Source organism: Pinus tabuliformis, chromosome 2_1 (assembly GCF_031772625.1).
Source record: "Pinus tabuliformis cultivar Carrire ecotype Pingquan chromosome 2_1, CPIR1, whole genome shotgun sequence".
Lineage (NCBI taxonomy): Eukaryota > Viridiplantae > Streptophyta > Pinopsida > Pinales > Pinaceae > Pinus > Pinus tabuliformis.
In genome coordinates this window covers 708415753-708443216 of record NC_142299.1, presented here as the reverse complement: position 1 = coordinate 708443216, position 27464 = coordinate 708415753, and the positions used below count along the sequence as shown (strand labels likewise).

General features: G+C 42.4%; 1 protein-coding gene across 2 annotated transcripts in view; it reads left to right on the top strand.

The window, feature by feature from the left end:
- LOC149202551 (catalytic/ hydrolase) overlaps positions 1–27464 on the top strand; it is a 392521-nt gene that overhangs the window by 230094 nt on the left and 134963 nt on the right. For both annotated transcript variants that reach the window (XM_089403182.1, XM_089403183.1), the window contains exons 8-9: positions 20749–20846; positions 20949–21006. In XM_089403182.1, the coding sequence (XP_089259308.1) occupies positions 20749–20846; positions 20949–21006 (156 nt within the window). The remainder of the gene's footprint in view (positions 1–20748; positions 20847–20948; positions 21007–27464) is intronic.

Sequence of the window (27464 nt, the reverse complement as noted above, 5' to 3'; positions counted from 1 at the left end):
TTTCTGTTTGGGGAAACTTTTGGAGCCTCTCAGCGATTCGATCATCCCTCACCAGCAGCGCAACACCCATCAGCTAGTGGGCCAACTCGTGCCACACTGCCTTCTTTCGTACCAGTGGCACAAATCGAACCTGCAAGGGGTGAAGACCCCATTCAAATGGGAGATTATTTCAAAGAGTGGCAGTCTATGGATGCAAACTTCAGGGAAGGACTCTCTTTCAAAGATTTCTGCAAGCTCAAGCAGAGCGAGAAGAACAAGGGTTATGGGGAACAGGGAACCCAGAACAATGAGCTGCAAAGAACCACAGGTTGGATGTACTTCCCTACTTTCGATGGCACTGCCAAGTGCACGACTAGGGCTTGGGTTGAGAAGATGGACACCTACTTCCAACTCAACCGAATGATAGAACAGGAAGCCATCAAGATGGCCACGCTGAACATGGAGGGGGAAGCCCATGACTGGTGGTTTCATGGCTTGGCCACCCTAGGGCATGCCAATGTGGCTTCTTATGAGGACTTCACCAGGAGGGTGGTGGAGCGTTTTGACCAAAGAGATCCAGAGGCCCATTTCAGAGAGTTGACCCAATTGCGCCAAATAGGCAACCCAGAGCAGTACATCTCAGAGTTTCTACGAGTATCAGTGATGGTTTCGGATCTATCAAAGGCTAGGAGGGTGTACACCTTCATTGAGGGCTTACTTGAGCCCCTGCGTGCACTGGTGAGGTCACGCAGACCCTCCACGCTGGAGGAGGCAGTTTTTTGCACTGGAGATCTACAAGGGGCCATTCCCAAGACTAGAGTGCCTTTTCCTGCACAGACCCCTTTTCCACAAAATTGGCATGAGACTAGACCTCCATCTCAGCGGACCACACATGGGCAGGGGCAGCTAAATGATGAGGCATGAAAGGACCTCAAGAGGAGGAAGTTGTGCTTCACATGTAGGGAGCCCTAGGCACCAGGCCATCGGTGCACTGCCGGTAGAGCACACTATATTGAGGTTTTTTCTGACAGTGACCAAGAGGACGAGGTGGAGCAGGAGTGTGGTGTGGGAGATGGTGAGAGTCCGGTAGATAGAGGGCCACCACCACCACCTCCACAGGGAGGGGCATCCCTTGCCCCATCTGGGGGAGTCCTTGCTTCCTTATGCGGGATTCCCAAATTTTTGACATTGAGGATCAAAGGCACCATACAGGGGCAGAGGGTGTCAGTCCTAGTTGACAGTGGGGCTACCCACAATTTCATAGATGCCCAGTTGGTTTAGAGGAGGGGCCTCACCACGACTGAGTTTGAGGGCTTTTCAATCCTAGTACCAGATGACTGCACCATATAGTTCACTCGATATGTGCCTGCGTTTGACAGTAGTTATGGGGAACTACTCGATGACAAACCATTTCTTTGTGGTTGATGTGCCAGACACCAATGTGGTGATGGGTGTCCAGTGGCTGTACTCCCTTGGGCGAGTCATGACAGATTGGAGGAAGCCAGAGATGGAGTTCATTGGGCCGGATGGCAAACTGGTAGTTCTGAGAGGCATGCAGTCCTATCCACCTCAGACAGTCTCGGCCCACAGGATGGAGGCAGATCTGTGACATGGGGACATTGCATGGGCAGTAGAGTTGAGGATTTCAGAGGTTGGGGGACAGGCCCAGCCACCACCACCAGACATACAAGCTTTACTGGATAGATACGCAGTTATGTTTGGGGACATTCCACTAGGGCAACCACCAGATAGGGGATTCGAGCACACTATTGAGTTGGAGCCGGGTGTCCAGGCAATAATCACCACCCCTTATGGGCATCCTAAGGCCTATAAGGACAAGATAGAGAAGGCCATTAAGGAGTTGTTAACATTGGGCCATATCAGGCCAAGTTCGAGTCCCTTCGCTTCTTCGGTAGTATTGGTGAAGAAGAAGGATGGAACCCTTCCTATGTGCATTGATCACTGGGCCCTCAACTAGAAGACATTGAAGAATCAGTACCCCATTCCCCGCATAGATGACCTGATGAATGAGCTTAGAGGAGCCAAGTACTTCTTTAAGATCAATTTGCGTTCAAGGTACCACCAGATCAGGGCGAGGGATCAGGGTATCCCTAAGACAGCGTTCTAGTGCCACTATGGGCACTTCGAGTTCCCAGTCATGCCATTTGGGCTGACCAACACTCCAACCACTTTCCAGTCATGCATGAACCATGTCTTCCAGGACAGTTGAGGAGGTTTGCGCTGGTTTTCTTCGATGACATTCTGATTTACAGCGGAACATGGGAGGAGCATCTCCAACACTTGGAGGAGGTACTACGCATCCTGGAGGAGCAACAATTTTATGCCAAACTATCCAAGTGCGAGTTTGGCTTGACAAAGATGCTCTACCTAGGGCATATCATCAGTGCTGATGGGGTGAAGGTCCATGAGGAGAAGATACGGGCCATCCAGGATTGGTTGGTACCACGAGATGTGACTGCGCTGAGGGGTTTCTTGGGCATTTGCACCTACTACAGGAAGTTTGTCAAGGGGTTCTCACAACTGGCAGCACCCTTGACCGATTTGACCAAGAGAGGGGCTTTCGCATGGACTGATGGAGCACAGGTTGCCTTTGATTGCCTCAAGGAGGTGATGAGCAGTTGCCCAGTCTTGGCACTTTCAGACTTTTCCTAGGCCTTCACCGTGGAGTGTGATGCATCTGGGGTGGGAGTTGGAGCAGTTTTTTCATAGGATGGGCATCCGATTGCTTTTGACAGTCGGAAGCTTATACCACATGAACTATCATATTCCATATATAACAAAGAGACACTGGCCATCATGCATGCATTGGCCAAATTTCGACAGTACTTGGTGGGCAACAGGTTTTGATCAGAGCAGTCTTCGTCACTTCATGGGGTAGCAGGGCCTCAATGACAGGCAACAGAGATGGGTTAACAAGGTACAATCCTATGACTTTGACATAGAGTATGTGCGGGGAAAGCACAATGTGGTGGCCGATGCTCTATCTTGGAGACCAGGTGGTTTATCCCTCATGAGCATCTGCCATGATTGGATGGCTCAACTATTGGTGGAGTACTCCAAGGACAGGAGGGCATGCGAGGTCTTGGAGGGTACCCATGCAGATGAATGTTATCGAGTGATGGACGAGGTCATCTATTACAAGGGGCACATTTTCCTAGTACCCAACGCGCAGTTGAGAGAGAGGGTGCTCCCGGAACACATGACTCATCATTATCCAGGCACCAGGGGTTCTGGAAAACATATATGGCAGTCAGGGAGAGATTCACATGGAAGGGCCTCAAGGGGGACGTGTTGAAGCATGTACAATAGTTTGAAGCATGTCAGAGGAACAAGGGGGAGTTGATTCACCTTGTAGGATTGCTACATCCACTTCCCATCCCTGAGGGGAAATGGGAAAGTATCTCTATGGTTTTCATCACAGGACTCCCCACAGTGCAGGGGAAGGACTGCCTCTACGTAGTGGTCGACAGGTTGACCAACTATGCCCAATTTTTCGCCATCCCCACCAGATACACAGCTGCATAGGTTGCAGAATTGTTCTTTCGGGAGATTTTCAGGTTGCACGGACTCCCAAAGAACATTGTGAGTGACAGGGACAAAAGGTTCATGGGAGGTTTTTGGCAGGAACTTTTCAGATTGGCTGGGATCAAGATCACTCCAAGCACCAGCTACCATCCTCAGACAGATGGCCAGACTGAGAGGGTTAATCAATGGCTGGAGGGGTACCTGAGGAACTACGTGACCGGTCAGCAGAGGGCTTGGATTCGGTGGTTGCATTTGGGGGAACTCACCACATGTCCATTGGTATGACTCCTTTCTGTGCTTTATATGGATATGATGCATTATCTTTTGCTGACATTGTTTTTGGAGACAGTTTGGCCTCAAAGGCTAAAGATTGGGTCCAAGAGAGCTAAGACAGCCTTAAGGCTCTCAAGGATAACTTGGTGACAACCCAAAACCAACAGAAAGTGTACGCAGCCGACACAGGACAGAGGCGCATTTCGAGGAGGGGGACTTGGTGTACGTCCGACTATAGACTTACAGGCAGTCCACGTTGAAGCAGAAGGGGGCCGAGAAGCTACAACCCCGCTTCTATGGGTCCTACTGGGTGATCAGACGAGTTGGGGAGGTGGCCTATAAGCTAGAGCTGCCTCCGGGGAGCAGGATCCACAATGTATTTCATGTCTCATGCCTTAAAAAGGTGCTAGGACAACAAGTGACAGCAACAACAGAGTTACCCCCACTGGATGATGAGGGCCACTTGGTTTTGGAACCTGAGGCCATCTTGGAGAGCAGGGAAAGGAAACTGAGGAGCAAGACCATTAGGGAGTTCTTGGTGCGTTGGAAGAACTTGCCAGATGAGGATGCCACCTGGGAGGGTGAGCATATTTTGGAGCACCTAGCTTTGAGGTTGCTTGAGAGCAAAAAACATTTGGGAGGGGAGGACTGTTATGTCTCTTCTCAAATACCTTTGTAACAGGGTGTTGCTACACAATTTTGTACAATTTTGGCTAAGGAAAAGAACCTAGCATTTTCGACTTAGGGACTTAGGAGGAAATTCGAGTTTATTTGGCTACTAGTGGAATGTGGGGGCCACCCACATGTGAATTCGAACGAATAGTTGGATGGAGGGGCCCACATGAGGCAAGGAAGGCCCAATGAGTTAAAAGGAGGAGGAAACTCTCATTTGGATTCATTCTTACACCATGCAAATTACTTGACTGTTCGCTCTGCTGTTTAGCTGAGTCAACCGACTGTTTAGCCACGAATCTGTCAAGCAGGAGATTCAACCTTTCCTTCGAAGGACCTTCCGTGCTCGCCCTAGGGAGGCAGTTCCATAAGCATTTCAGGATATCTAGGAGTGTGTTACAACACTACCATTCATCCACCACAGGGAGTGCGTATTTTTGGCTAGTTGGAGAATGCACAGGAGGAGTTGGAACCATCATTGATCATATATTTTCCGAGAGAGTTAGAGGATTGGCAGAGCAGCAGTAGGCCAACATTTCTTGTGAGTTTTGGAGCCAATAGAGCCAACATCCCAGCAGTTCGAATTACTGGGCTTGGGGACAGTGCAGAGGGCTAGTCCAACATTTTCGTGGAGCTTAGGAGCAGGTGCTACAGGCCGGAAGCCCAGTCAGGAAGTCGGGGGATTTATAGTAGGGGTCAACCCAGCACTTTGGGACTATTTATGGGTGGATTTACAGGTAGTTTCTGTTGATTTGGGTAGCATCAGATGTTCTCTAGGCACGAAATTTGGTGGAGAGGTTGGGGCACATGAGATCTCCAATACCCAGAAAGGGTTTGGCCAGATACTAAATAGATTAGGAGATATTAAAATAATTAACATTTTTAATGGAGTCCCTAAGTCTAAACTTGGAGAAAATAAAATATTAATGTGTATTAATATGAATCTGTGTTAGAATGGTCCAAAAGACATGGATCAAGCTAGATCTAATCTTAGCCGTTGATTAGGGACTTAATCTCGGCCGTTGAGATGTCAACAGGAAAAGTATAAGAGGAGGCTTGAGGGTCACTTGGAGAACACACCAGAGTGATCAATCATTCTATTCTTTAGAGTGGGGTTTGCTAAGAGAGATAGAATCAATGATCGGAGAGTAGCTGAGGGGCATTGAGTACAGAGAGATAGAGAGGCAGAGATAGTGTCGGGAGAGCAGCAGAGCAGCCAGAGAGAGTGACGCAGGAGCAACCAGTTTTCATGCAGGGCCACGCAGAGGTAGCTATGTGCTGCGTAGAGCACCAGAGAGGCCAGCGTAGTTGACGCAGAGGGTCAGAGAGCTAACGCGGGGCCTCCTGGGGCTGACGCAGGGCCAGCGTTGGGCTAGGAGAGGCTGACGCAGTCCAGATTGGGTAGACACTGGGGTTTCTAGGGTAGATTGGTGTTGAGTAGTTGCCAGTTGGATTATCCGGGGTTTCAGCCAGTAGATTTGTCAGAAACTGAGAGGTATTACTGCCAAGGTAATTCTCTGTTGGGTAGGCCAGTTTCGACACCCAGATTGTACTCTGATATTGCTTAATAAGAAAACCCTCAGATAGCTGCACCGGTTTTCCCACATTGGGTTTTTCCGGGGACATTAGTCCAAAAGTAATGGTGTCATATGGTGTGTCTGTTTCTGTTTCTTTTAGTTGCTGATCTGTAATATGTTAAGCATGCACTAGTGTTTATTTTCAGTATTTACATTGTAAATAACTTGTTAAGGAAAATAACAAGTAGGTAGGACTAAATCAGATAAAGTGCATGGAGGGTTTCTAATTAAGTAAACTTACAAACTTCAATATGGTATCAGAGCGAGATTGCAGATCACAGGAGGACTAAAGGACATCAGCCGAGCGGAGCAATAGCAATTGAAAGCGTTGTCTCGAGGTGACAGAAGTTGTTTCTAGCAGCACAGAAGCCAAGGAGAGTGACGCAGAGCCAGCCAGGGCTCACGTAGGGCCACGTAGAGGCAACCGGCAATTGCACAGAGTCTTAGAGAAGCCAGCGTAACTGACACAGAGGGCCAGAGGGTTGACGCAGGGCCTCCCAGGGCTGACGCAGACCCATTCGGGGTGACGCAGGGCCAGCGTGAGGCAGAGAGGGGCTGACGCAGTCCACATATAGGTAGTTGTTGAGGTTTAGAAGGCTGCAAGAATATTGCAGAGTGGAGCTGCTGAGGTACTGTGGTCAGAACAGTACCTGACAAAGCAAGGCCAAAGGAGTTGCTACTGAGGGTTTCTGCTCGAGGAACCCAAATCAGTGGTGCGGTTGCACAAGACGATCAGAGTAGGGGGCATCTCGACAAGCAATAGAAGGATTTCCAGGAGGGAAATCAGGACTTAGAGGGAGTCCAGAAGAGAACTTCTAGATGGGAAGTAGAGACTTAGAGGAGTCGAACATAGAACTTCCAAGAGGGAAGTAGAGGAGCATCATGACGCTACACAGAGTAAGAGACCAGGATAGACTGGATGGAGCATCGAACTTCACTGTCTGGAAGGCCAGAATCTTATCCGTACTTGATAGGAATCGTGTCAAGAACTTCGCCTTGAAGGTAATAGCTGTCCTAGTCGACCCTAGTGATAATGACAGGGATGAGGAGGCAATGGTGAGGGCCAAGAGCATTATCCTTGACGAGGTCAAGGACCATGTAGTACCACGCATAGCTGAGAAGGAAACGACATTTGAGATGTGGGAGGCTCTCAAAAAGTTGTACGAGCATACTTTTGTGTAGGGAAGAATGCTGCTTGAGAATCAGATGAGGTCATATCAAATGAAGAAGGGACAACCGATTGACACCTTCCTTGGAGGACTGAATGAGATTTGAGACCAGTTGACTGCTATAGGGGCAACACCGGATCAAGAGCTTATGGTGGGGACAACCCTGAATGCTGTCTCAGAAGACTGGGAAGTATTTGTCCAGAGTACATTGGGCAGAGGGACACTTCCACATTGGGACGAGATGTGGGCAGCTCTTCGCCAGGAAGAGATCAGATAACAATGGAAGACGGGTAGCAGTAACAAAGGGATCAAAGTCAAGCAGGAGGAGAAAGATGTAGCCCTAGCATTTGAGGGAAAGCAGGAGAAGCGGAAGAAGAAAGATCTCTCTAAGATCAAGTGCTTCCACTGTGGGGAGTTGGGTCATTATGTGACCTAGTGTCTGAGGAAGAAGAGTAAGGGAGAGTCTTCCGAGACTAAGGCAGCGCCAGCACGGGCAGAGAAGGAAGTTTTGACAGACGATGACTGTGCCATGAGTGCACATGCGCCACTTGAGCGAAAGTGGGGAGACATCTAGCTGTAGTCAGGAGGACTACAGGCGATGAGGGGCAGGATCCTTGAGGTACCAAGCCTGTTGGATTAGACCTTGCTACGGGAGCCTTGACGAGGAGTAGCAGGATTGGCTAATGTGGGTAGATACGGATGCAGATGAAGCGGCAGAGAGAGCTACAATGCAGGAGTCCTGAGACAACGCGAGGCTAGCAAGCTGCAGTAGTGCGAGAGCTACAGGAGTGTTGCACCAGTGCAGGATGACACAGAGAGGTGTGCAATGGTGCGAGATGTAGGGAGTTGTTGCAGCAGCGCAGAGGTCAGAGAGGGAGCATTTGTCAGTGGCAAAGGGAGCTTCAACATTAGTGGGTGTCTCTAGCCCAACAGGGAGGTCAGATTGGGAGATCAATTACTTACTTCTCAGTAACTGAGTTGCAGTGTAGCAGTGGGCAGCACGATGCAACATGATGAGAGGAGGTGCAGTGCAGATGCAGTGCTGGGAGAAAGGACCAGCAGCAACACGGATGCAGAGGGATTGTCGTATAGATGCAGCAGTGGCAGTGGCAGAACCAGTAGTGGCAGTGACAGTATAGGATACAACAGTGCAGAGGATGTTGGGCAGGAAGACCTAGCATCAGTGCAGGTACCTTTGCCGGATGATCAGAGTAATACTCAGTGAGGAGCATTGCTAGAGCATAGTCCTTGCTAAGAGGGAATGTTGATTTGGAGTAGCATCGGATGTGCTCTAGCCACGAAATTTGGTGGAGAGGTTGGGGCACATGAGATCTCCAATACCCAGAAAGGGTTTAGGCAGATTCTAAACAGATCAGGAGATATTAAAATAATTAATATTTTTAGTGGAGTCCCTAAGTCTAAACGTAAGGAAAATAAAATATTAATGTGTATTAATATGAATCTGTGTTAGAATGGTCCAAAAGACATGGATCAAGCCAGATCTAATCTTAGCCGTTGATTATGGACTTAATCTCGACCGTTGAGATGTCAACATGAAAAGTATAAGAGGAGGCTTGAGGGTCACTTGGAGAACACATCAAAGTGATCAGTCATTCTATTCTCTAGAGAGGGGTTTGCTAAGAGAGATAAAATCAGTGATCGGAGAGCAGCTAAGGGACATTGAGTACATAGAGACAAAGAGGCAGAGATAGTGCTGGGAGAGCAGCAGAGCAGCCAGAGAGAGTGACGCAGGAGCAACCAGTATTCATGCAGGGCCACGCAGAGGTAGCTAAGTGCTGTGTAGCGCACTAGAGAGGCCAGCGTAGCTGACGCAAAGGGTCAGAGAGCTGACATAGGGCCTCTTGGGGCTGACGCAGACCCAGTGCTGGGCTAGGAGAGGTTGCCGCAGTCCAGATTGGGCAAATGATGGGGTTTCTAGGGCAGATTGGTGCGGAGTAGCTGCCATAAGGATTATCTGGGGTTTCAACCAGTAGATTTGTCAGAAATTGAGAGGTATTATTGCTAAGGAAATTCTCTGTTGGGTAGGCTAGTTTCGGCACCCAGATTGTACTCTAATATTGCTTAATAAGAAAACCCTCAGATAGCTGCACTGGTTTTCCCACATTGGGTTTTTCCAGGGACATTAGTCCAAAAATAATGGTGTCATATGGTGTGTTTGTTTCTGTTTCTTTTAGTTGCTGATCTGTAATATGTTGAGCATGCACTAGTGTTTATTTTTAGTATTTACATTGTAAATAACTTGTTAAGAAAAATAACAAGTAGGTAGGAATAAATTAGATAAAGTGCATGAGGGTTTCTAACTAAGTAAACTTAAAAACTTCAATAGTGTCCAGCAGGCTGAGTTTTGCAGTTGTAGATGAAGTTGGGCTCCTTGGGGGTCGAATTTCAGAAGTCTAAACTAGCTAAACTCCTTCATGGGTTTTTCTTGGTTTAGGCCAAGGAGTCCAGGGTTAAAAGCTTATAATTTTCTGAGCACAGGAAGTGGACTTTCCAACCATTTGAACTTAACAGAAAAGGCAGTTTTCTGGGGCAGCGCAATGCAGATTGGTACAGCGGTTGGAGCAATCATTAGTTTAGCCATTTCTCACTTGGGTTTGATCATGCTTGTCCATTGAGACAAGCCCAGGAGCACCATTCTGTTATCCATTTTATTTTTCCCTCAAAGAAGTAATAAAATGGCTCAACAATTCCTTATTTGCACCATTTCAATGGGTGTTTAATGTGTATTTCGTTTTTATATTTTGCTGCAGAAATTATTTTATTTTTATCACTTGTATTTCTATTCAGGAACATTACAATAGCATTTTGATGAAGTACAAACACATGCATTACTAAGAAGAAGAAGAAGATTAAGCTAACAAGAAAAGTATAAAGACTTCACAAATTGTTATCAAGTCAAGAAGAATCACACTACATCTAATTGCCCTTTATTCTTCAACAGGCACTACATGGGAAACCTTGATTTTTGTTGCGTGGTCCCGCTTCCTGACACCATATACCTCACTACCCTTCGCTCATTACGAGCCCTTTTCACATTTTTCCCATCTAGGTCCACAAGGTGTTAACGTCCCCTTCCCCATTACCCACACTTCGGTCAGCCCTGGAACGATGCCTTAGTTTGATGCAACTAGACAGAAAGATAAAAACATAATTTGACCGCTTACAATAGGAAATGTACCACAAAATGCAAAAGATGTCTGGGACATAAAAATTTAGCGCATGGGCAACAACCAAACATGATCGCTACTCCTTATCATTATGGCCGTCACCTTGGTTCCTAGGGCCCTTATGAGTGCCCCTTGCATCATTAAGGAACTCATGATTGTCCCAACCCTTGGTGGGCGATGAACTGCCCAATCTTAAGGGGGTAATCACTGCTACATCATACACATCATGCTCTCATCCCTTGGAACCCCGAGCAGTAAAATGAAGAAAAATCAATAAAAGGCAAAAGGCATATGAAGAAGGGTGGAAAAAAAAAAGCCACGGTAACTTATGTACCACGATTGCTCCCTCCTACATTCATACACCCAAGGTGTGTACTTCCCTCTTTATAGCTACCCTTGTACCATGGCATGTGGCTTGGAGCTTTCCCTCTTGCCCCCACTCCATTCCATCATTATTTCACATGACACTTGCCATTTGATGGATGTACCATGGACCTGTCACCCCCTTAGAGGTTGAAACCACCTAATAGGGTCCTTCATTAACCTCTCGTCGAGCAAGGTAACACCTGTACATTTTAAAGCCCATTTGGAAGGGCATGCCACTATGAAGTGTCCACTTCTACCCTTGATTAGCAAGCTTATTTACTTAATAGCACTAATGATTAATTTATTGAAAGTTGAGGAGATGCATTGGATCTTATACAAGATTGCAGGTGGGTCTTCATCTTGGACTTGGTCTCCCTAATGGGGTCCAAGCCCTCCAGAGGGTCATAATGGAATTTGTAGGGTGAGCATTGAGAGCCAAGGGCCTCTACCCTTACAGAGCATTGATTTCTAGACCATGGGCTTCTTCCAAACCACCACATTACTTGTTCGTGCCCCATCCATATAGAGATGACGATGCACTTGGACCACATTGCCTAATTGGCAACACATTTGCACCCGACACTTGACAGTTGATATAGGGCCCAAAGGAGGTTTTGTCTCACCCAAAGAGACATGGGAGGGCATGTCTCATCTTCTAGCCCCATTGATGGACCATCGACTTGTTATTGAGCCACTTAGAGACCCATGAGGCCATTGCTTGTGCCCCATAGCCACTTGGGAGCACCAAATGATGTTTTTCTTAGTGTGGAAAAAGTCCCGAAAAAATCGGGATTTATTCCTAAAAATGCGATTTTTTGGGCTAAACGATTATATCGGTCGACTTTTTGACGATTTTTTAAAAAACGAAAAAATCGCGATATAATTGAATTAATCCCGATTTAATCGAGAGTCGATTGAAAAAATCGGCTAGCATTAAAATTTTTATGTCCGCGGGCATAAAAAGCCGGAAATCGTTCATTTTAATTTTTCACTGTGTTTTGGCTTGTTCCGCTGTGGAGAATCGAGGGTTTCAACTTTCAAGTTTTCGGTGTGCATTTGCAAGTTGCAACGTTGCCATTGCATTAAGAGTCAAGACTCAAGAGGAGCACCCGCAAGCCTCAAGGTATGCTCAGAGCCTCAGACTATATGCTGTTAAAACTTAAAAGTTACGTATTAAATTATTAATACATTATGATTAATAGCGGGCAGCGGAAAGCCATGGCCCATTATCCAAATAACAAATCGACAAAATATATATAACTGTTATGTATATTTATGTATATTATATAACTGTTCAGCCACTCAGCGATCACTGTGCCCATTATCCAAATAACAAATCGACAAAATATATATAACTGTTATGTATATTTATGTATATTATATAACTGTTCAGCCGCTCAGCGTTCACTGTTAAGTTTTAACAACTTATGACCATTGTAAGATACGGTGATACCCTCCTGGAGATATATTAAATACCCAATAAATTTTCCAAAGTTTTGTGTAATCTGTCTCAGACTCCAGAGAACTTTCATCGAACAGTTTGAGTGAGGTAGGCTGTAGGTATGTTTTTGTTTGTTTGCTAAAAGAGATACATATGTTTTTGTTTATTTTCTCAAAGAGATACATACACAGAATAAAAGTTATGCCAATAAGCTCAACCCAGAAATGCATATATAGTTATATTAAGTTATTAACTCAGAAATATATTGTTTACAATCCAATCTCCCACTGTGAAAGAACAATCTGATTATAATCAGCCAATCTAATAACTCAGAACAGATATTACAATGCATAAAGATGGAACTTAACAACTCTCCACTGCATAAGTAATTTGTCTCTTTCAAAGCACAGTCAACGTTCTACTTCTCACTCAAGAGTCCAAGACATATCAAATTTCAATGAACAGTGAACACTGCATAAATTGACTACGTCAACAATGGACAATCAGTGGAAGGCCCAAAACAGTATAGCTGTTAAGTTATTTATATCAGTCAAATAATGAAAACACACAGTCCTTCATTCAGCTTGATAACAAGAGTTACAGTACACAGAAGTTATTAGGAACCTGGTGTTAACTCAACAATGCAGACTCTAGCATATCAGTCCCCTTTTGGTGAAGGATATCAGTCCCACTTGAAGAATGCTAGCTCAGAAATTGAGCCCATAGTGTTAACATATAATAATAAATATATATGGCTTAAGTGTTCACTGTTCGGTGGGTCTAAAAATCTAAAAAATTTAAAATTAAAATTACTGTAAATTTGTAATTTAAATTTTAAATTTACTAATTTGTTTCTAAATTCTGAGTGCAAATTGCAATACAAATTACTAATTATATTTTGCTGATTTGAATTTGTTCCAATTTTTTTTGTGCCCAGGTTTAAACTTTAAATTCCAGCTCAAAGTTTAAAACAAAATGCCGAGGATTTTGGATTCTATGTGGGAGTTTGGTGAGCCTGATGTTATACCCGAAACTGGGGCGGTCAATAGCATGTATTTGACTTGCAAGTTGTGTGGCAAGCATATGTCAGGAGGCATCAACAGATTAAAATTCCATTTGGGGCAAATTCCGGGCCAAAATATTGAACTTCGCAAAAAACCAACTCCAGAAATCATCCGATGGGCCATTCAATCATTGATGGATAAAGAGGAAGGAAAAAACACCAGGGCAGCACTAAAAAACCAACTTGTAGGGGGCTCAAGAGTGGGGGGAATTGAGAGTGGCAGTGCTTCTACAGCATCATCACCTTCCTCACCCATGGGTACTCATCCTTCTATCTCATCTTTTTTTGTTCCTAGAACAACAGTTAGTTCACAACCTGGGATCAAATCATCAATGAAAAAAAAGGAAAAGGCAGAAGCTGACAAGTTGGTCAGTAGGTGTCTTCTATGGAGTGATGTTCCCTTCAACATTGCCAAGACAAACCCATTCTACCAGCCTATGTTTGATGCTGTTGCTGTCGTTGGCCCGGGGTACAAAGCCCCCACCTTTGCAGAGTTGAGAGGGCCTCTTCTTCAAGATGAAAACACTGAGTGCACTGCTAGATTGGCAGAGTTTAGGGCATCATGGGAGCACACTGGATGCACAGTCATGTCAGATGGTTGGACTGACCAGAAGGGTAGGACCCTTCTTAACTTCTTGGTTAGTTGTCCCAAGGGGACAATGTTTATGAAATCTGTTGATGCATCTGCACACATTAAAGATGCACGTTTATTATGTGAGTTGTTGGACCTCTTCATTCAAGAAGTAGGCCCAAGCAATGTTGTCCAAGTCATAACGGACAACGCTGCAAATTATGTTGCAGCTGGCAAGATGCTTATGGAGAGGTATCCTAACTTGTTTTGGACACCTTGTGCTGCTCCTTGCATTGACTTGATGTTGGAGGATATAGGTAAAATTCCTACTGTGAGGGATATTGTTGAATCATCCAAGAGCATAACAAAATTTATTTATAATCATTCATCTGTGCTTAGCTTGATGAGAAAATTCACCAACAACAAAGAGTTGGTGCGGCCTGCCATTACACGATTTGCCACCTCTTCAGTCTCTGTTGAATTCTATGTGGGAGGTGAAGAGCATGTTTCTCTCAGCGGATTGGCGTTCTTTATCTATTAGCCGCAAACCGGAGGGAGAGGGCATATGCAGACTAGTTTCATATGATCAGAGCTTTTGGGCAGGAGTAGAGGAGGTGTGTGCCATTTCAGAACCTTTGGTAAAGGTTCTTCGGTTGGTTGATGGAGAGAAGCCCGCAATGGGCTACTTGTATGAGGCCATGGATAGGGCCAAAGAAGCCATCCGTGCTTATTATGCAGAGGGGTTAGAGAAACAATAGATCATATGGAGAGTGATTGATCAGCGATGGAACACTACCCTCCATCGCCCCATTCATGCTGTAGGTGTCTACCTCAACCATGCATTTTCTTATGCTTGTGGTTTCAGATTTGATGCCGAGGTGATGGACGGATTCTTCACTTGTGTCGAGAGGATGGTGTCATCTGAGCAAGAACGTGAGGAGATTTCTAAAGAAATGGAGGTCTATAGGATGTGAGGTTGCACATTTGGTTTTAACATGGCTATTAAGAATAGGACGACCAAAATGCCAGGTAAGCTTCAGTTTGTTTCAAACTTTCAAGTTTAGAATTTCAATTTTTTTTTATGTTTCTCATTTTTCTTTTAACTTGTAGATGCTTGGTGGACAAGCTATGGTGCCAGAGTACCCCATCTCCAAAAGCTTGCCATTCGAGTGCTCAGCCAAACATGCAGTTCCTCTGGGTGTGAGCGCAACTGGAGTGTATTTGACAAAATACACTCCAAAAAGCGCAACAGGTAAAAACTAAAAAGATTTCAAATTAAATTTTTTGAATTCGTTTGATTAATTTTAATATTTAAATTTTCTAAGTACTAATTTACAATCTATGACCCTAATATAGATTGGAGTCCCAACGCCTCAATGACATGGTTTACGTCTACTACAATCTTCGATTGTGGGTGAGACAGCTTTAGAAACCTACTGATGTGGAAGCCATCTCATTGGACAATATTGATACCACCGCTGCATGGAGAGTCGAGACTGAGAGGCCGATCTTGGACACGATCCCTGATTGGTTAGGTGTGGATCTAGAGGATGTAGCAATTGCAGAGGAGGGAGAGCCAGAGATAGAGGAGGAGGAGGCGGAGCAACATCAGGGTCAGGAGGCAGTAGCAGAGCTGGATGAGGATGCTGAGGAGGACGTGACACCATCTAGGGTGGGCAGCAGCAGCGACAACATAGCACAGAGGCCACCTCTTCCATCGACTTCTAGAGGACGATTGAGTCCATTTCATTTTGTATCCCCAGGGGCAGGGTCTTCTTCCTCTAGAGGAAAAGGCAAAGCCATTCCCTATTCCCGTAAAAGGGGAAGAGGATCTCAGTGGCTGATTAATGATTACTTGATGACTTTTAGATGACTCATGATGTACATTTATTATATTTTTTGTTGATATTTTGACTCTTGAGAGTTGAGAAGTTGATTCACTATTTTGATATGTGATGTAGCACTAGACTTCATACACATATTATATATTAGATTTCTTTACATGTTTATGTGGAAATGCATTTATTTGATGTTGTGGATACTCTAGATGTTAAAAAAAATTAAAAAAAATGAATAATTTTGTGTTTTTTTAATTTTGCCGACTTTTTCGAAAAACTCCCGACTTTGCCGAGTTTTTCAACTTTTGGACCCTTGCCGAATTAATCCCGACTTCGACTTTTTCCACATTGGTTTTTCTTGGAAATCAAGGGTCAACCCCCTTGATCATCATTTATGGAGCCCTCCTCTTCATCATGGCACTTTGAGGACTCATTCATGCCTTCCAACAACCCTCTTACCATTATTTTATCATTTCGACTAGCTTTGGATGGATTATCTTTCACTTCATGAGCTATTTGGTGGGCTTGTCACCAAAGATGTGTTATTTTGTACATTAAAATATTATTCTAGATTAAGCTAAATCGAATTTGAGGAGCCTCATATAAATAAGGGAGGCCTCATTTTGTATTGGATGATCATCACTACTTGGATTAGCTCTCTCTTGAAGAGAATTTCACCCTTTTTCTCTTGGTTATCTATTGGAGATCTCTTAATGCATTTCGATATCTTTGGAACTGAAATTTTCGTTCTCTCTTGGAGCCATCTTCTTGATCTTGGATTTGGATATTTCTCGTTGTCTTGTAAGTAATCTTGTGGAAGATTTTTGCATGAAAAATGTCTAATGTGTGGAAATGTTATATCTAACTCTTTCTTTTTTTGCCCTAATTATTGAATATCATTGTAAAGGATTGTTAAATTGGAAATTTGTGCATGTTACTCATTGTTAACAAGTAAATGAATGTTCCTAGTGGAGTTGAACTTGTTTTCTTTCCATAAAAATCCATAAATCTTGGGTGGGTAAATGTTAGAAGTGCTTGCTAGGGCATCATTTTCTAGCCTCCTTAAATACAATTTCGGCCAAATTTCGAATCACATAGAGTCCATAGCCCAAGGACAAGGCACTAATTCGAGTAAATTTTGTGAACAATCACCCCTTCTTCCTTTATCTTTTTCTCCAATTTTTTCGGCCTCCAAATCTAAACAACTTAGCTAGGGCTTTCTGCGAAATTCATTAGGGGAGGATTTTTTCACATCCACTTGATAAGTTACTGCGCTGGTGTCTCCTCTAGTGATCCTCACGGTTTCATGCAATTCCCACGGTTCATTCCTGAGATATCTCAAGCCCTAGCTCCAACGTTGAAACTCATCTTGAATTTTTAGGTGTGTTGGTTTTCTTGAAGGTTTTGGCACATAGTATTCGGTGGAATAAATTATTGAAACCCTCTCTTTCATCCCACCTAGACCTAGAGTGTGCTTTGAAGAGTCTTCTAAGATTATACATAAACCTCGGTCTCGTGTGGTCCCATCCTCAGTCCTTTTCAAGAATAGTGAGAGCTTATGTAAAGGAATATAACTGTCTTACAAAGCTTCTTGAAAGGTCCCTATCATCTTTAGAGCCTAGACCTTAGGTCTTCTTATTGTCATCGAATATCACAAGCCCTAGATTTAGGTCTCCTCATTGGTCTTTCTTGGAGAGCCTTTTTGCTTCTCTTAAATCATTGAGCCTGTATTTGAGCTTCTCCTTTGAATGGGCCTTGGAAATCACATCATAATTTGTCATTTGATCATATCATTGTTGGTGAATTCCATCATATCAGGAGTCTTGCCATTGGTGAAAGTCAGTAAAGAAAGGGGGACATAGGCTGTGGTGACAAGGCCTGCTAGTTTGTGCAGCAACAATACTCAATCCACATATGATTAGTAGTGCACTCCCTTGATGTGCTGTTAAATTGGCAACTAGGGCCAAACTCCATGTGGGTCGGTTTATTTATGGCAGCTGATATTTTTATTGGATCCCTCTCGTCGAGAGGTGTAGGATTGATCCAAAGATCATCCGATTCCGATAAGTATTTATGGAGATATGAATTTATTTTGTTTATGTAATTATTATCAAGCCGACCAGCTCTTATGTAGGCTCTAGAAGCCCAAACGTCGTGTCTATTCATCATCTACACTTTAGTATAAATAAGAGAGGATTTGGAGTCATTAACACACACATTCTTCATGTGATCTCCTCTCCACGTCTGGGTTTTTGGTGAAGGAGATACACTAATGAAGAATGCCTTAGCTGCAGTCTCAGTCAACGTAATACCCTAATTCATAAAGATATATATATACGCTGAAAGGGCACAGCATGGAAACCTATACGCACACCATTCAAGGGATATATATGCGGCTATATGTATAACGCAGATACGATGCTTACGAAAATACTTACACGCAAATCATATAGCTAACGTGATGCCCTAAACACAGGGCAGAGATCAAAATCTATGTGTTGGGTATATATATATAAAACCGCAGTAGAAGGGAGCCACGGTAGATGGAACCCGCAGCTATTGAACGCCGTTGTATGCAGAGAGATATTGGAACGCAAATGCTATTGGACAGCAGCTAGAGATTGGAGCGCAAATATAACCGCAGTACAACGCAATAGATAATGGACGCATGTATATATTCATATTCAGTATAAACGCTATCATATAAGACGTGGTCATACATTATGGAACAACAACTGCTGTATGGATCGCAGAGGTTATATATCACGCAGAGGTTATATACACGCAGAGGTTATATATCACGCAGAGGTTATATACACGCAGAGGTTATATATCACGCAGTCCATTCTGGGTACGCACAGGACCATACAAAGTACGCATAGTCATACATTGCAGTTATTGTTATATACATTCGCTGGACAGTCCTGTACACATCGCAGAAGTTATATATATACATGTAGAGGATACCTATTATACGCTGGTCATAGAAACTCCAATACGCTGGTATGAGGGACGCTTATACGCATAATGTAGTCCATGTTTAAGATTGCCCTTATATATGAGGGTAAATACGCAGCAAGTCAGAGATCTGGCCGCAGTTAGAAGGGAGGCCTGTAGCTGCCAAAAGGAATATCTTACGCAATATGAAGGTGTCACTGTTACACAAGGTGGCACACATGTGGCAGCACAATGAACAGCATGATAGATCTATTCTCTCAGCTCAATGAAGACTATGTTAGAAGTGGCATAACTCTGATAATGAAATAGATTTCAATGACGGTCAGAGATCCTTGGCATATGGCAATCTCATCATGTTTCAAAGAACAGTGACAAGGATCATGTTAATCATATATATGTATAGCAGCATGATGATGGATAGGATCATGAGCATGGGCAGCATAATCATGGACAGCTTGATGTTGAGGACAACTCAGTGATACTTGGATGCAGCACTACATAATGAATAGGCAGCATCAAGAAGCAGCACAACACATGGGTAGCATGATGTATGAGGTCATGGACAACATGATGTGTGGGCAGCACAATGATCATGAGCAGCTCGATGATACAACATGATGGTGCTACACGGTCAGGTGCAGCAAACGGACGAGATGCAGCACGATGATAGGTGAAGGAGTCACCTTAGAGAATCAGTTGAAGCAGAGTGTCTTCAACTGATCTCATTGTTATAGAAGATGATCTATGCTTAGATCTAGACAAGTCAAAGTGTTGACTTCTGTTGTAATTGTACTCTCTCTCTCTCTCTCTCTCTTTCTCTGCTGAACTTTGAAGATAAAAGAAGATTTGATCAAAGGGTTTCCCCACACATTGTGGGGTTTGTCCCTGGCTCGCGCCACATCTTGTGTCCTCTTGCCTTGGCTTGTCTTCTGTGTTTTATATTTATGTTCTATCTGCAGTTTATCGTAATGCTGATGTGATTGCTAACTGTGAAAATTTAAATAAATTGCTCTAGCATAGAACATACCTAATCTTAACATGTGCACATATTTTGTTTGATGATTAATTGATTTCTCACTTGATTTTTCATTTATAAATACATACTTGAATACATTGTCACTTGTCTCAATGGTCCTTATAGTAATGTACATCAATTTTTTGTTACAGTTTTAGTTAGATATTTTTAGAGAAAGGAAGGTAATTATAAATTATTGGGAATGTGAATAAAAAAATGAAAAGTATAGGATGATAGGATTTCTTACCATCAATGGATTTTTTAGTGCAAGAGAAAATTTTACTCGGAAAACGTGCTTAGAATTTTAGAGATTGTTACATTCCTTAAATCATCGCATATGATCTGGTTTACCTTTAGCGCTGAAGGTGCATCACTTTCTTCTCGAGGAAGCATCCTCATCCATTAATGTGGATTCCTAATTATGGCCATGTGAAAGTCCATGTCTCTAATCTTTGAAATCTAGTCATAGGTAGATGATTGATCATTTATTTAGGTCTTGCACTTTGTGTTATTGTTGAACTTATTATTTTGATCCTTTATACTTTTTATTTTTGGGGAATACGTCTTATAGAATCCATTTGGCTGAGATTCAACCCTATGAGGGGCATATCTATGCTGTCAAAATCAGTTAAGGTTTGCACTTACCCTTATCCACAACCACTATGTTGGTTTGGGCGAGGGGGGGGGGTGAGTAGGTGGGTATTGAACTTGGGTCTCTGCATTAATACAAGCCCAACCAACTCACTGCTTGCCACCGGACTACACTTCTGTGAGCCTAGAGCTGTTATACTTGACATCATAGGTTTAGCAAGTAGAAAACATTTCATTTTTGTTGGTGGTTGTCCAGAGAATTGTAGACGTATTTGTTGACATTCTTGGTTATTCACATATTTCTATTTTCTATTCCATTAGCCAGAGCTTGGATGTCTAGATTTTGGGTTTTTTCATCAAATGCTTTTTCTTTTAAATATTTTTGGTTATATTTCATATAGAAAATGTTTTAATTTTCAAATATTAATACGAATTTACTTAAAACTCAAGTTTTGGATGGATTTAATATACGAGAACTATGTGTGGCTCTATTAATGGCAGGGTCTGTTACCACATCTCGCGGATATTGAACAGTTATGCACACAATTTCCTACAACAACTGTCATCATTGATCACTTTGGGTTTTGTAAACCCCCAATGTAAGTTGGTGAATATTGAACATTTTACCATCTTCTAAATGTCTATCTACTAGATGCATTTTATCATCATGATTTTTTTCCCTGATATGTTTTACGTTATAGGAATGCATTGGAAAGTGAATCATGGAGTAGGCTACTGGGGTTGTCTAGGTTCCCTCAGGTAATATATTTATTCATATTTTAGTATTGTAGCTTCACAAATATTGTATTGTGAAAAGCCAAATTTATCCATAATTGGAGCATATTTGATTTTTTCTTTGGCAATTCAGAATCAGGTCTATGTTTAAAACAAGATCACAAACACACTAAAATGCCACAACAAAAGCACTTTGCACAGCAGAAAATGTACAGCTGTGAATCAATGACGTACACAAGAATTTTGCAACCCAAAACTTGCTTGTATTACAACTTTAATACAGCAAACATAGGGCTCCTATACTAGGGATCATGGCCCTTACAACTTACAAGTAGCCCTGATACAAGGAAAACTAGGGATTGATGTCAACAATGTATGGCAATCAATCTACCCTTGAACAAGACACACTTGATTTACTTATTGATGAAGCGCTTACCACAACCCTTTCAGTCCACTTGCCTTGAACATGTGGCCAGTCTTGCCACCTATACTTGCAGAGAGTACTGCTGCTTCAACACCTCTGCCACTGCTGCTTGGAAGGTCCTCTGCAACTTTGGATTTGCTTGCAAGATCAGCTCTTCAGCCTGCCTTCTATTTATGATCAATGCTGCTCCAAGAATCACTAAACGTAGGCCAACCATGTCTGCCCTCCAATAACACCTCAACTGTTCCAAAGGTTGCTGTACTTAGGGCCTTCACAAGCTGCCCTCTCACTGTCTCGTTGCTGCTCCAGAGATGACTGAATCTAGGGCACACATGTACAGCCCTCACAATAGTGATTTGACACATCAAATACTGTACATAGGGCATCAACAAACAACCCTCATAACCTTGACTCAACTTCTCGCGAATCAGTGTACTTAGGGCATTCTACTAACAGCCCTCACATCAATGACTTACCTCTTGAACTCACTGAACACAGGACTTGTCCGACTGCCTTCTTGCAATGACTTGTCACACCAATTATCACTGCACATAAGGTCTTCATCCAGCAGCCCTCTCATTGTGAAGATGTCACATCAATTCACTGAACATAGGGCACACAAAACAGGTTTGCAACCCTCATTGAATTCACCCTTGAACTCAACAATCGATGCAGCCCTAAACACTGCTGTCCTTTCACACATTCAACTACAGACGCATACACATCACCTTCAACACTTATTCTCCAACGATTCTGCCCTCTTTACTTCACTTCATGACAACCTTAACTTCTGTCCAAACCTCACACTTCTGTTTACACTAAATGCTGGTTTCGACCCTCCTTAGGTTCGGTCTACCTACAACAAATCACTGTGCAATACTCCTGAGGAATGCGGCCCTATCACAGAGACAGATCAGAACTAGAAGTCCTCTTTTTTAGGGTCTTGACCCTCTTCTTTGTGCACAGAAACTAGGGCAAACATAACCAGACTTAGGGCAGAACTTGGATGGCTGTACGTGCGCAAAAGTAGCCCCGATCTAGGGCATAAACAACAGAGCAAGTAACTTCCAAAACTTCGCTCAACAGACCTCCACAAGGGCACAAAATCTCAGACATATTTTGTCTTCTTATCTGGGCATAACTTGGCCTCCAAACAGACTTAGATAGACCATAATATCTCCAATTCATCCCTCCTTTAGGCCTTGCAGCGACCTGATGCTATTCACACTCCTTCTAGGGCAGATATCACATGAGAAGATTGCACTTGTGATGGATATCAAATGAGCTTGGGCTCATGTCTTCTTATAGTGCCTTTTGGGTGAACATTACACCCCAAGGGTAATGTCTTGTAGGTCAAGCCGACTTGAGCCTACACATAAAATCCTCACTAACATAAGAAATAAATTTTCTTTCATTTGTTTCATCCCTCACCATTGTAGCCCTAAGTGCCCCTTAGCCCTTCAAGGGCGCCCTCTTGTAAACAATGATTGAACAATTAATTTTTGACTTGGTCTTTCACCCACAATTTTGGGTACAAAGGCCACTGCTTGGGTACATTGCCCACAAACCACATTTTGTGGGTCAATTGCTCACAATCCCAGTACCCCAGGGGTTGTGGGAGTGTTGGAAATATGGTAGCCATGGTTGGTATTTTCATCATGTGAAGAAATTGAAAATTTAAATTTAACTATGCTTCCTAAATTAATCAAGTCGCCTTTCTATCATTCAAATCAGTAGGGCCCCCTTGGAGGCACCCATTCAACCCCCTTAGAAAACTATAAATATGAATCCTCCTCTCCTCATTTGTACATCGAATTGTGTCTTGATCATCTTTGATCCAACAAAGGAAGAAGGATAAAAGAAGGGCCGAATTTCAGGAGAGCTTGGCACTTAGCTTGTTCTTGGTTACTGGTTTGGCTATTATCTTGATGTATTGATGAATTTTGAACTCTCTCTCTCTCTCTCATATGGAAAGATTTTTGGGTTTTCCCCTTGTAGGTTTTGCCCTGGCCTCAGGCCTAATTTCTGTGTCTCTTGTGTCATTGTTTCATGATTATTTTCTATTGCTCTTTCATGTTTAATGGTTGAATTTTTTTCTTATATAACTACTTAATGATATTGAATGACTATGTAGAACTAATGCTAACTGATCAATGGAAGTAGTTATCGTTGAAGGAAATTGTTTCTAGTTTGTTTGTGTTGACACCTAATCTTTGGGATTAGGTAAATCCATGTAAATATTGTAAATAGAAAAATAAAGGGAATTAGAAGACGAAGAGACATTGGGAGATGAAACCCAATAGTCTCCCTCTCCATATATATATATATATATATATATGTTCTATCTTAATGCAAAGCAACAATTCATTCGTGGAGTTACTCCTGGTTTGACATGGTATCAGAGCCAACCCCCATTTTTAGCATTTTTTGCCCAGTAACTCTTGCATTCTTTGCCATATTCTATATTCCTTTTCTTTTTGTTCCTGTGCGCTTGGTGCATTGAAGCTTCTGATGCGTTGAATAGTGTTGTGTGTGCGTTTTAATGTTTAAGCGTTGAATGTTGAGATCTTGTTGAATCGTTCAATGCCCTGAATGGTATTGCGTTGTATGTGGAAGCTATGGAGGATAGAGGCATTGACAAAATCCGGGGAGAGGCGACCACAGTGGAAGCCGAGGAGAGGCCATTGAACGCAAGCCTTTTCGAACCAGAGTGGTATTGCGTGGTCATGTTAACTGTGGGAGGACAAAGACCCGACAACCTACTGGAAAGGGAACCCCGTCATCGCTGTTGTGAGGCAGCTTCTTTTGAATTGTAATCGACCAACCTCATCACGTGTCTGCACATAAAGAGACAGGATTAAAATCACAGCGGAAACATGGTGACCACTGTTTAAGGTGTGTGCTCTTCTTTTGCTGATTGTGTGCCCTCAGCTATCGTTGAACATTGCGTGTTCTATTCATAGTGTTGAATCCTACAATGATTTTTATGAGGGTGAATTTTAACATGTGCATTGGTGAATGTGTAATATGAAGTGCACATCATTTTTTATAAGAGGGTATGGCTTGTATGGTTTATAAGATGAAGTGAGTGAATATATGGTATGAGACATAAGGTATAATATTAAAGTGCATTGCCATTTTATGAGTGATATAACGGATTTAAAAAAAAGGACCATGGATGGCATATGAATAATGGCACTCTTAACTCCTTTTTAATGGACATATGGTATGAAATTACATAAGGTATATGTGGAGGTATATTGAGAACTTACATTCTGAGTTGAGGATTTTTTTTGAAGAAATAGTCAATTATTTTTATTGCAAGGACATCATTTTTTGTTGCAAGTATTGTAATTTTTTGGGCCCAGTTTAGATTTTTATGATGCATTCACTCATCTCCATAGTGGGAGTAGTTCTTACTGGCAAAGAGAACTATCATGAGTGGTCCAGGAAGATAACACACACCCTCATTTTCAATGAGCTTTGGAAAGGACTTTGTGAAGGAGATGGAGACAATGCACCTGAAAAGCCCACTTCAGACAAGGAACTTGCCATTTGGGAAAAGAAGAATAGCATGGCCTATGCCTTGATTGCAGCCTCCGTAAATGAAGAGGTGAGTCGACATATTTTGCCATTTTCAAATTGTTATGAAACTAGCTCACAAAAAGATAGAAAAGAAATATCAACGCCTTATAATTGAGCCTCTTCGAGAGGGCAACCTCCTTTACATTACACAAATGAACAATTCTTGGATGATACAAATGACAATACCTCCTTTCTATATATAGGAGTCTAAGGGGTCATAATGTAATCAGAGCCGACATAACAATAATAATGTAAGGGCATAATAATAACAATAGTGGACTTCTATGGGGCACAATAATAACAATATGGGGACTACATGGGCACAACAATATAATAAGGGGGTTGTACTTCTATGGGCACAACAATATAATAATAACAATATGGGGACTACATGGGCACAACAATATAATAAGGGGTTACACTAGTAGTATAGGAACCTAACATGCCCCTCTCCTTCAAAAAGTGTTGTCCTCAACGCTTGAGTAATTCTTGATGCTTCTGTATAAAATTTGTCCTCCCATGTGGAATCTTTAGCGGCTAAGTTCTTCCACATGATGAGATACTCTAAAATTGATCGATTTCGTAGCTATCAGGTTCTTGTTTCTGTGACTTCTCCAGGTTCCAATATGATTTTTCCTTCCTCGTCAATTTCTGGCAATATTGTTTGAACTAGGATCTTCTGCAACTTTTGAATGAGTGGCCACACTTCTTCGTCCTTCTTCCATTCATCCCTTGCTTCGTTTATCCAATCTGGTTGGATAATATAAATAACATAAAACAATGCTTCCACATCCTCATCCTTTCTTGAGAGTGCATCTGCAACAACATTTTGCTCCCTTTTTTGTAGATGATTTCAAAGTCATAACCTAACATATTTGTGACCCATTTTTTCTGTTATTCTAAAGATAATCTTTGTTCTAAAAAGTATTTAAGACTATCATGATCCATTTTTACCTTGAAGTGTCTTCCCATTAGGTAAGGTTGCCATTTCTTAAGTTCATGTAGTATTGCCAACATTTCCTTCTCATAAATAGCTTGCTTGAGATGTAGCCGTAAAAATAACCAATCGCCTACATCAAAACTTCTTTCACTGCGATGTTGATATGCCTGTTGTTTCATTCGATTTTGCACCAAAGTGGCGTTATCCTTTAAAAGTTGGAGAACTTGTTCTTGATGCTCGATGTGATCTTTCACTGCTTGAATCTTTTTCTTCTTGATATGTCCTTCTATCTTGAGAGTTTGAGGAGTGGTAATTTCTTCCAATGCATTACAAGATATGGCTAGATTCATTTCTTGATGCTCGATGTGATGTTTCACTTCTTGAACATTTTTCTTCTTGATATGTCCTTCTATCTTGAGAGTTTGAGGAGTGGTAATTTCTTCCAATGCATTACAAGATATGGTCAGATTCATTTCTTGATGCTCGATGTGATCTTTCACTTCTTGAACATTTTTCTTCTTGATATGTCCTTCTATCTTGATAGTTTGAGGAGTGGTAATTCTGGCCAATGCATTACAAGATATGGTCGGATTCATTTCTTCTTTCTCGATGTGATCTTTCACTTCTTGAACCTTTTTCTTCTTGATATGTCCTTCTATCTTGAGAGTTTGAGGAGTGGTAATTCTTGCCAATGCTTTACAAGATATGGTCAGATTCATTTCTTCTTTCTTTGGGGTTGGTTCCTGGTTTATATCCTCTTTTTTTGACGTTTCTTGATCATTTTTTTCCTCCTCTTTATAATCAATGTAAAATAATTTCTTCTTAGCATACTTATGACCTTTAATGTATTTGTTATCACAATTGTAACAAAGCCCTTTTGCTCCTTTTTCTTCCAATTGTTGTGGTGTCAACCTTGTAGGTTTTGGAAGGCTAGGAGAAACAAGACTTCCATCTTTATAGTTGTGAGGGGTAGACTTCCTTGTTGCCATAATTTTGCTTTCCATTTTTCTTTTCAACCTGAATATATTCTCTAACGAATCAAGTTCCCAAAGACGAATCTCATGTTGAATGTTATTCTTTAAAGTCCCTATGGAGACATCAATCATTTGCTTCTCTAGAATATCATTTTCCCTTATATTCAATTTTTGCAAGTCCTCAATGTGCTTTGCCATTGAACACTTTTGTTTGAGATTTATCAATTGGCTAAAGAAGGTGTTTCTCTTTGTATCCTCATAATGTGCTATCATTTCCTCCGTGAAAATTGACCACGTAACAAGTGGTTTACGAGAACAAAGCCCTTTATACCATAAAAATTGATCTGGTTCTAAATATGAAGATGCAATACATACCTTTTGTAACAGTTGCACTTCATGTAGGTCAAAATATTGCTCCATCTGTAGTATCCAATTTACTGGATCCTTGCCATCAAACTTCCTCATATCGCCTTTTCTTGATTTTAGGAGCTCGATCTTGAAACGACTGTAACTCTATAATTTCAGATCTCCAAGTTTTGAAATTGCGTCCTGCAGTAGC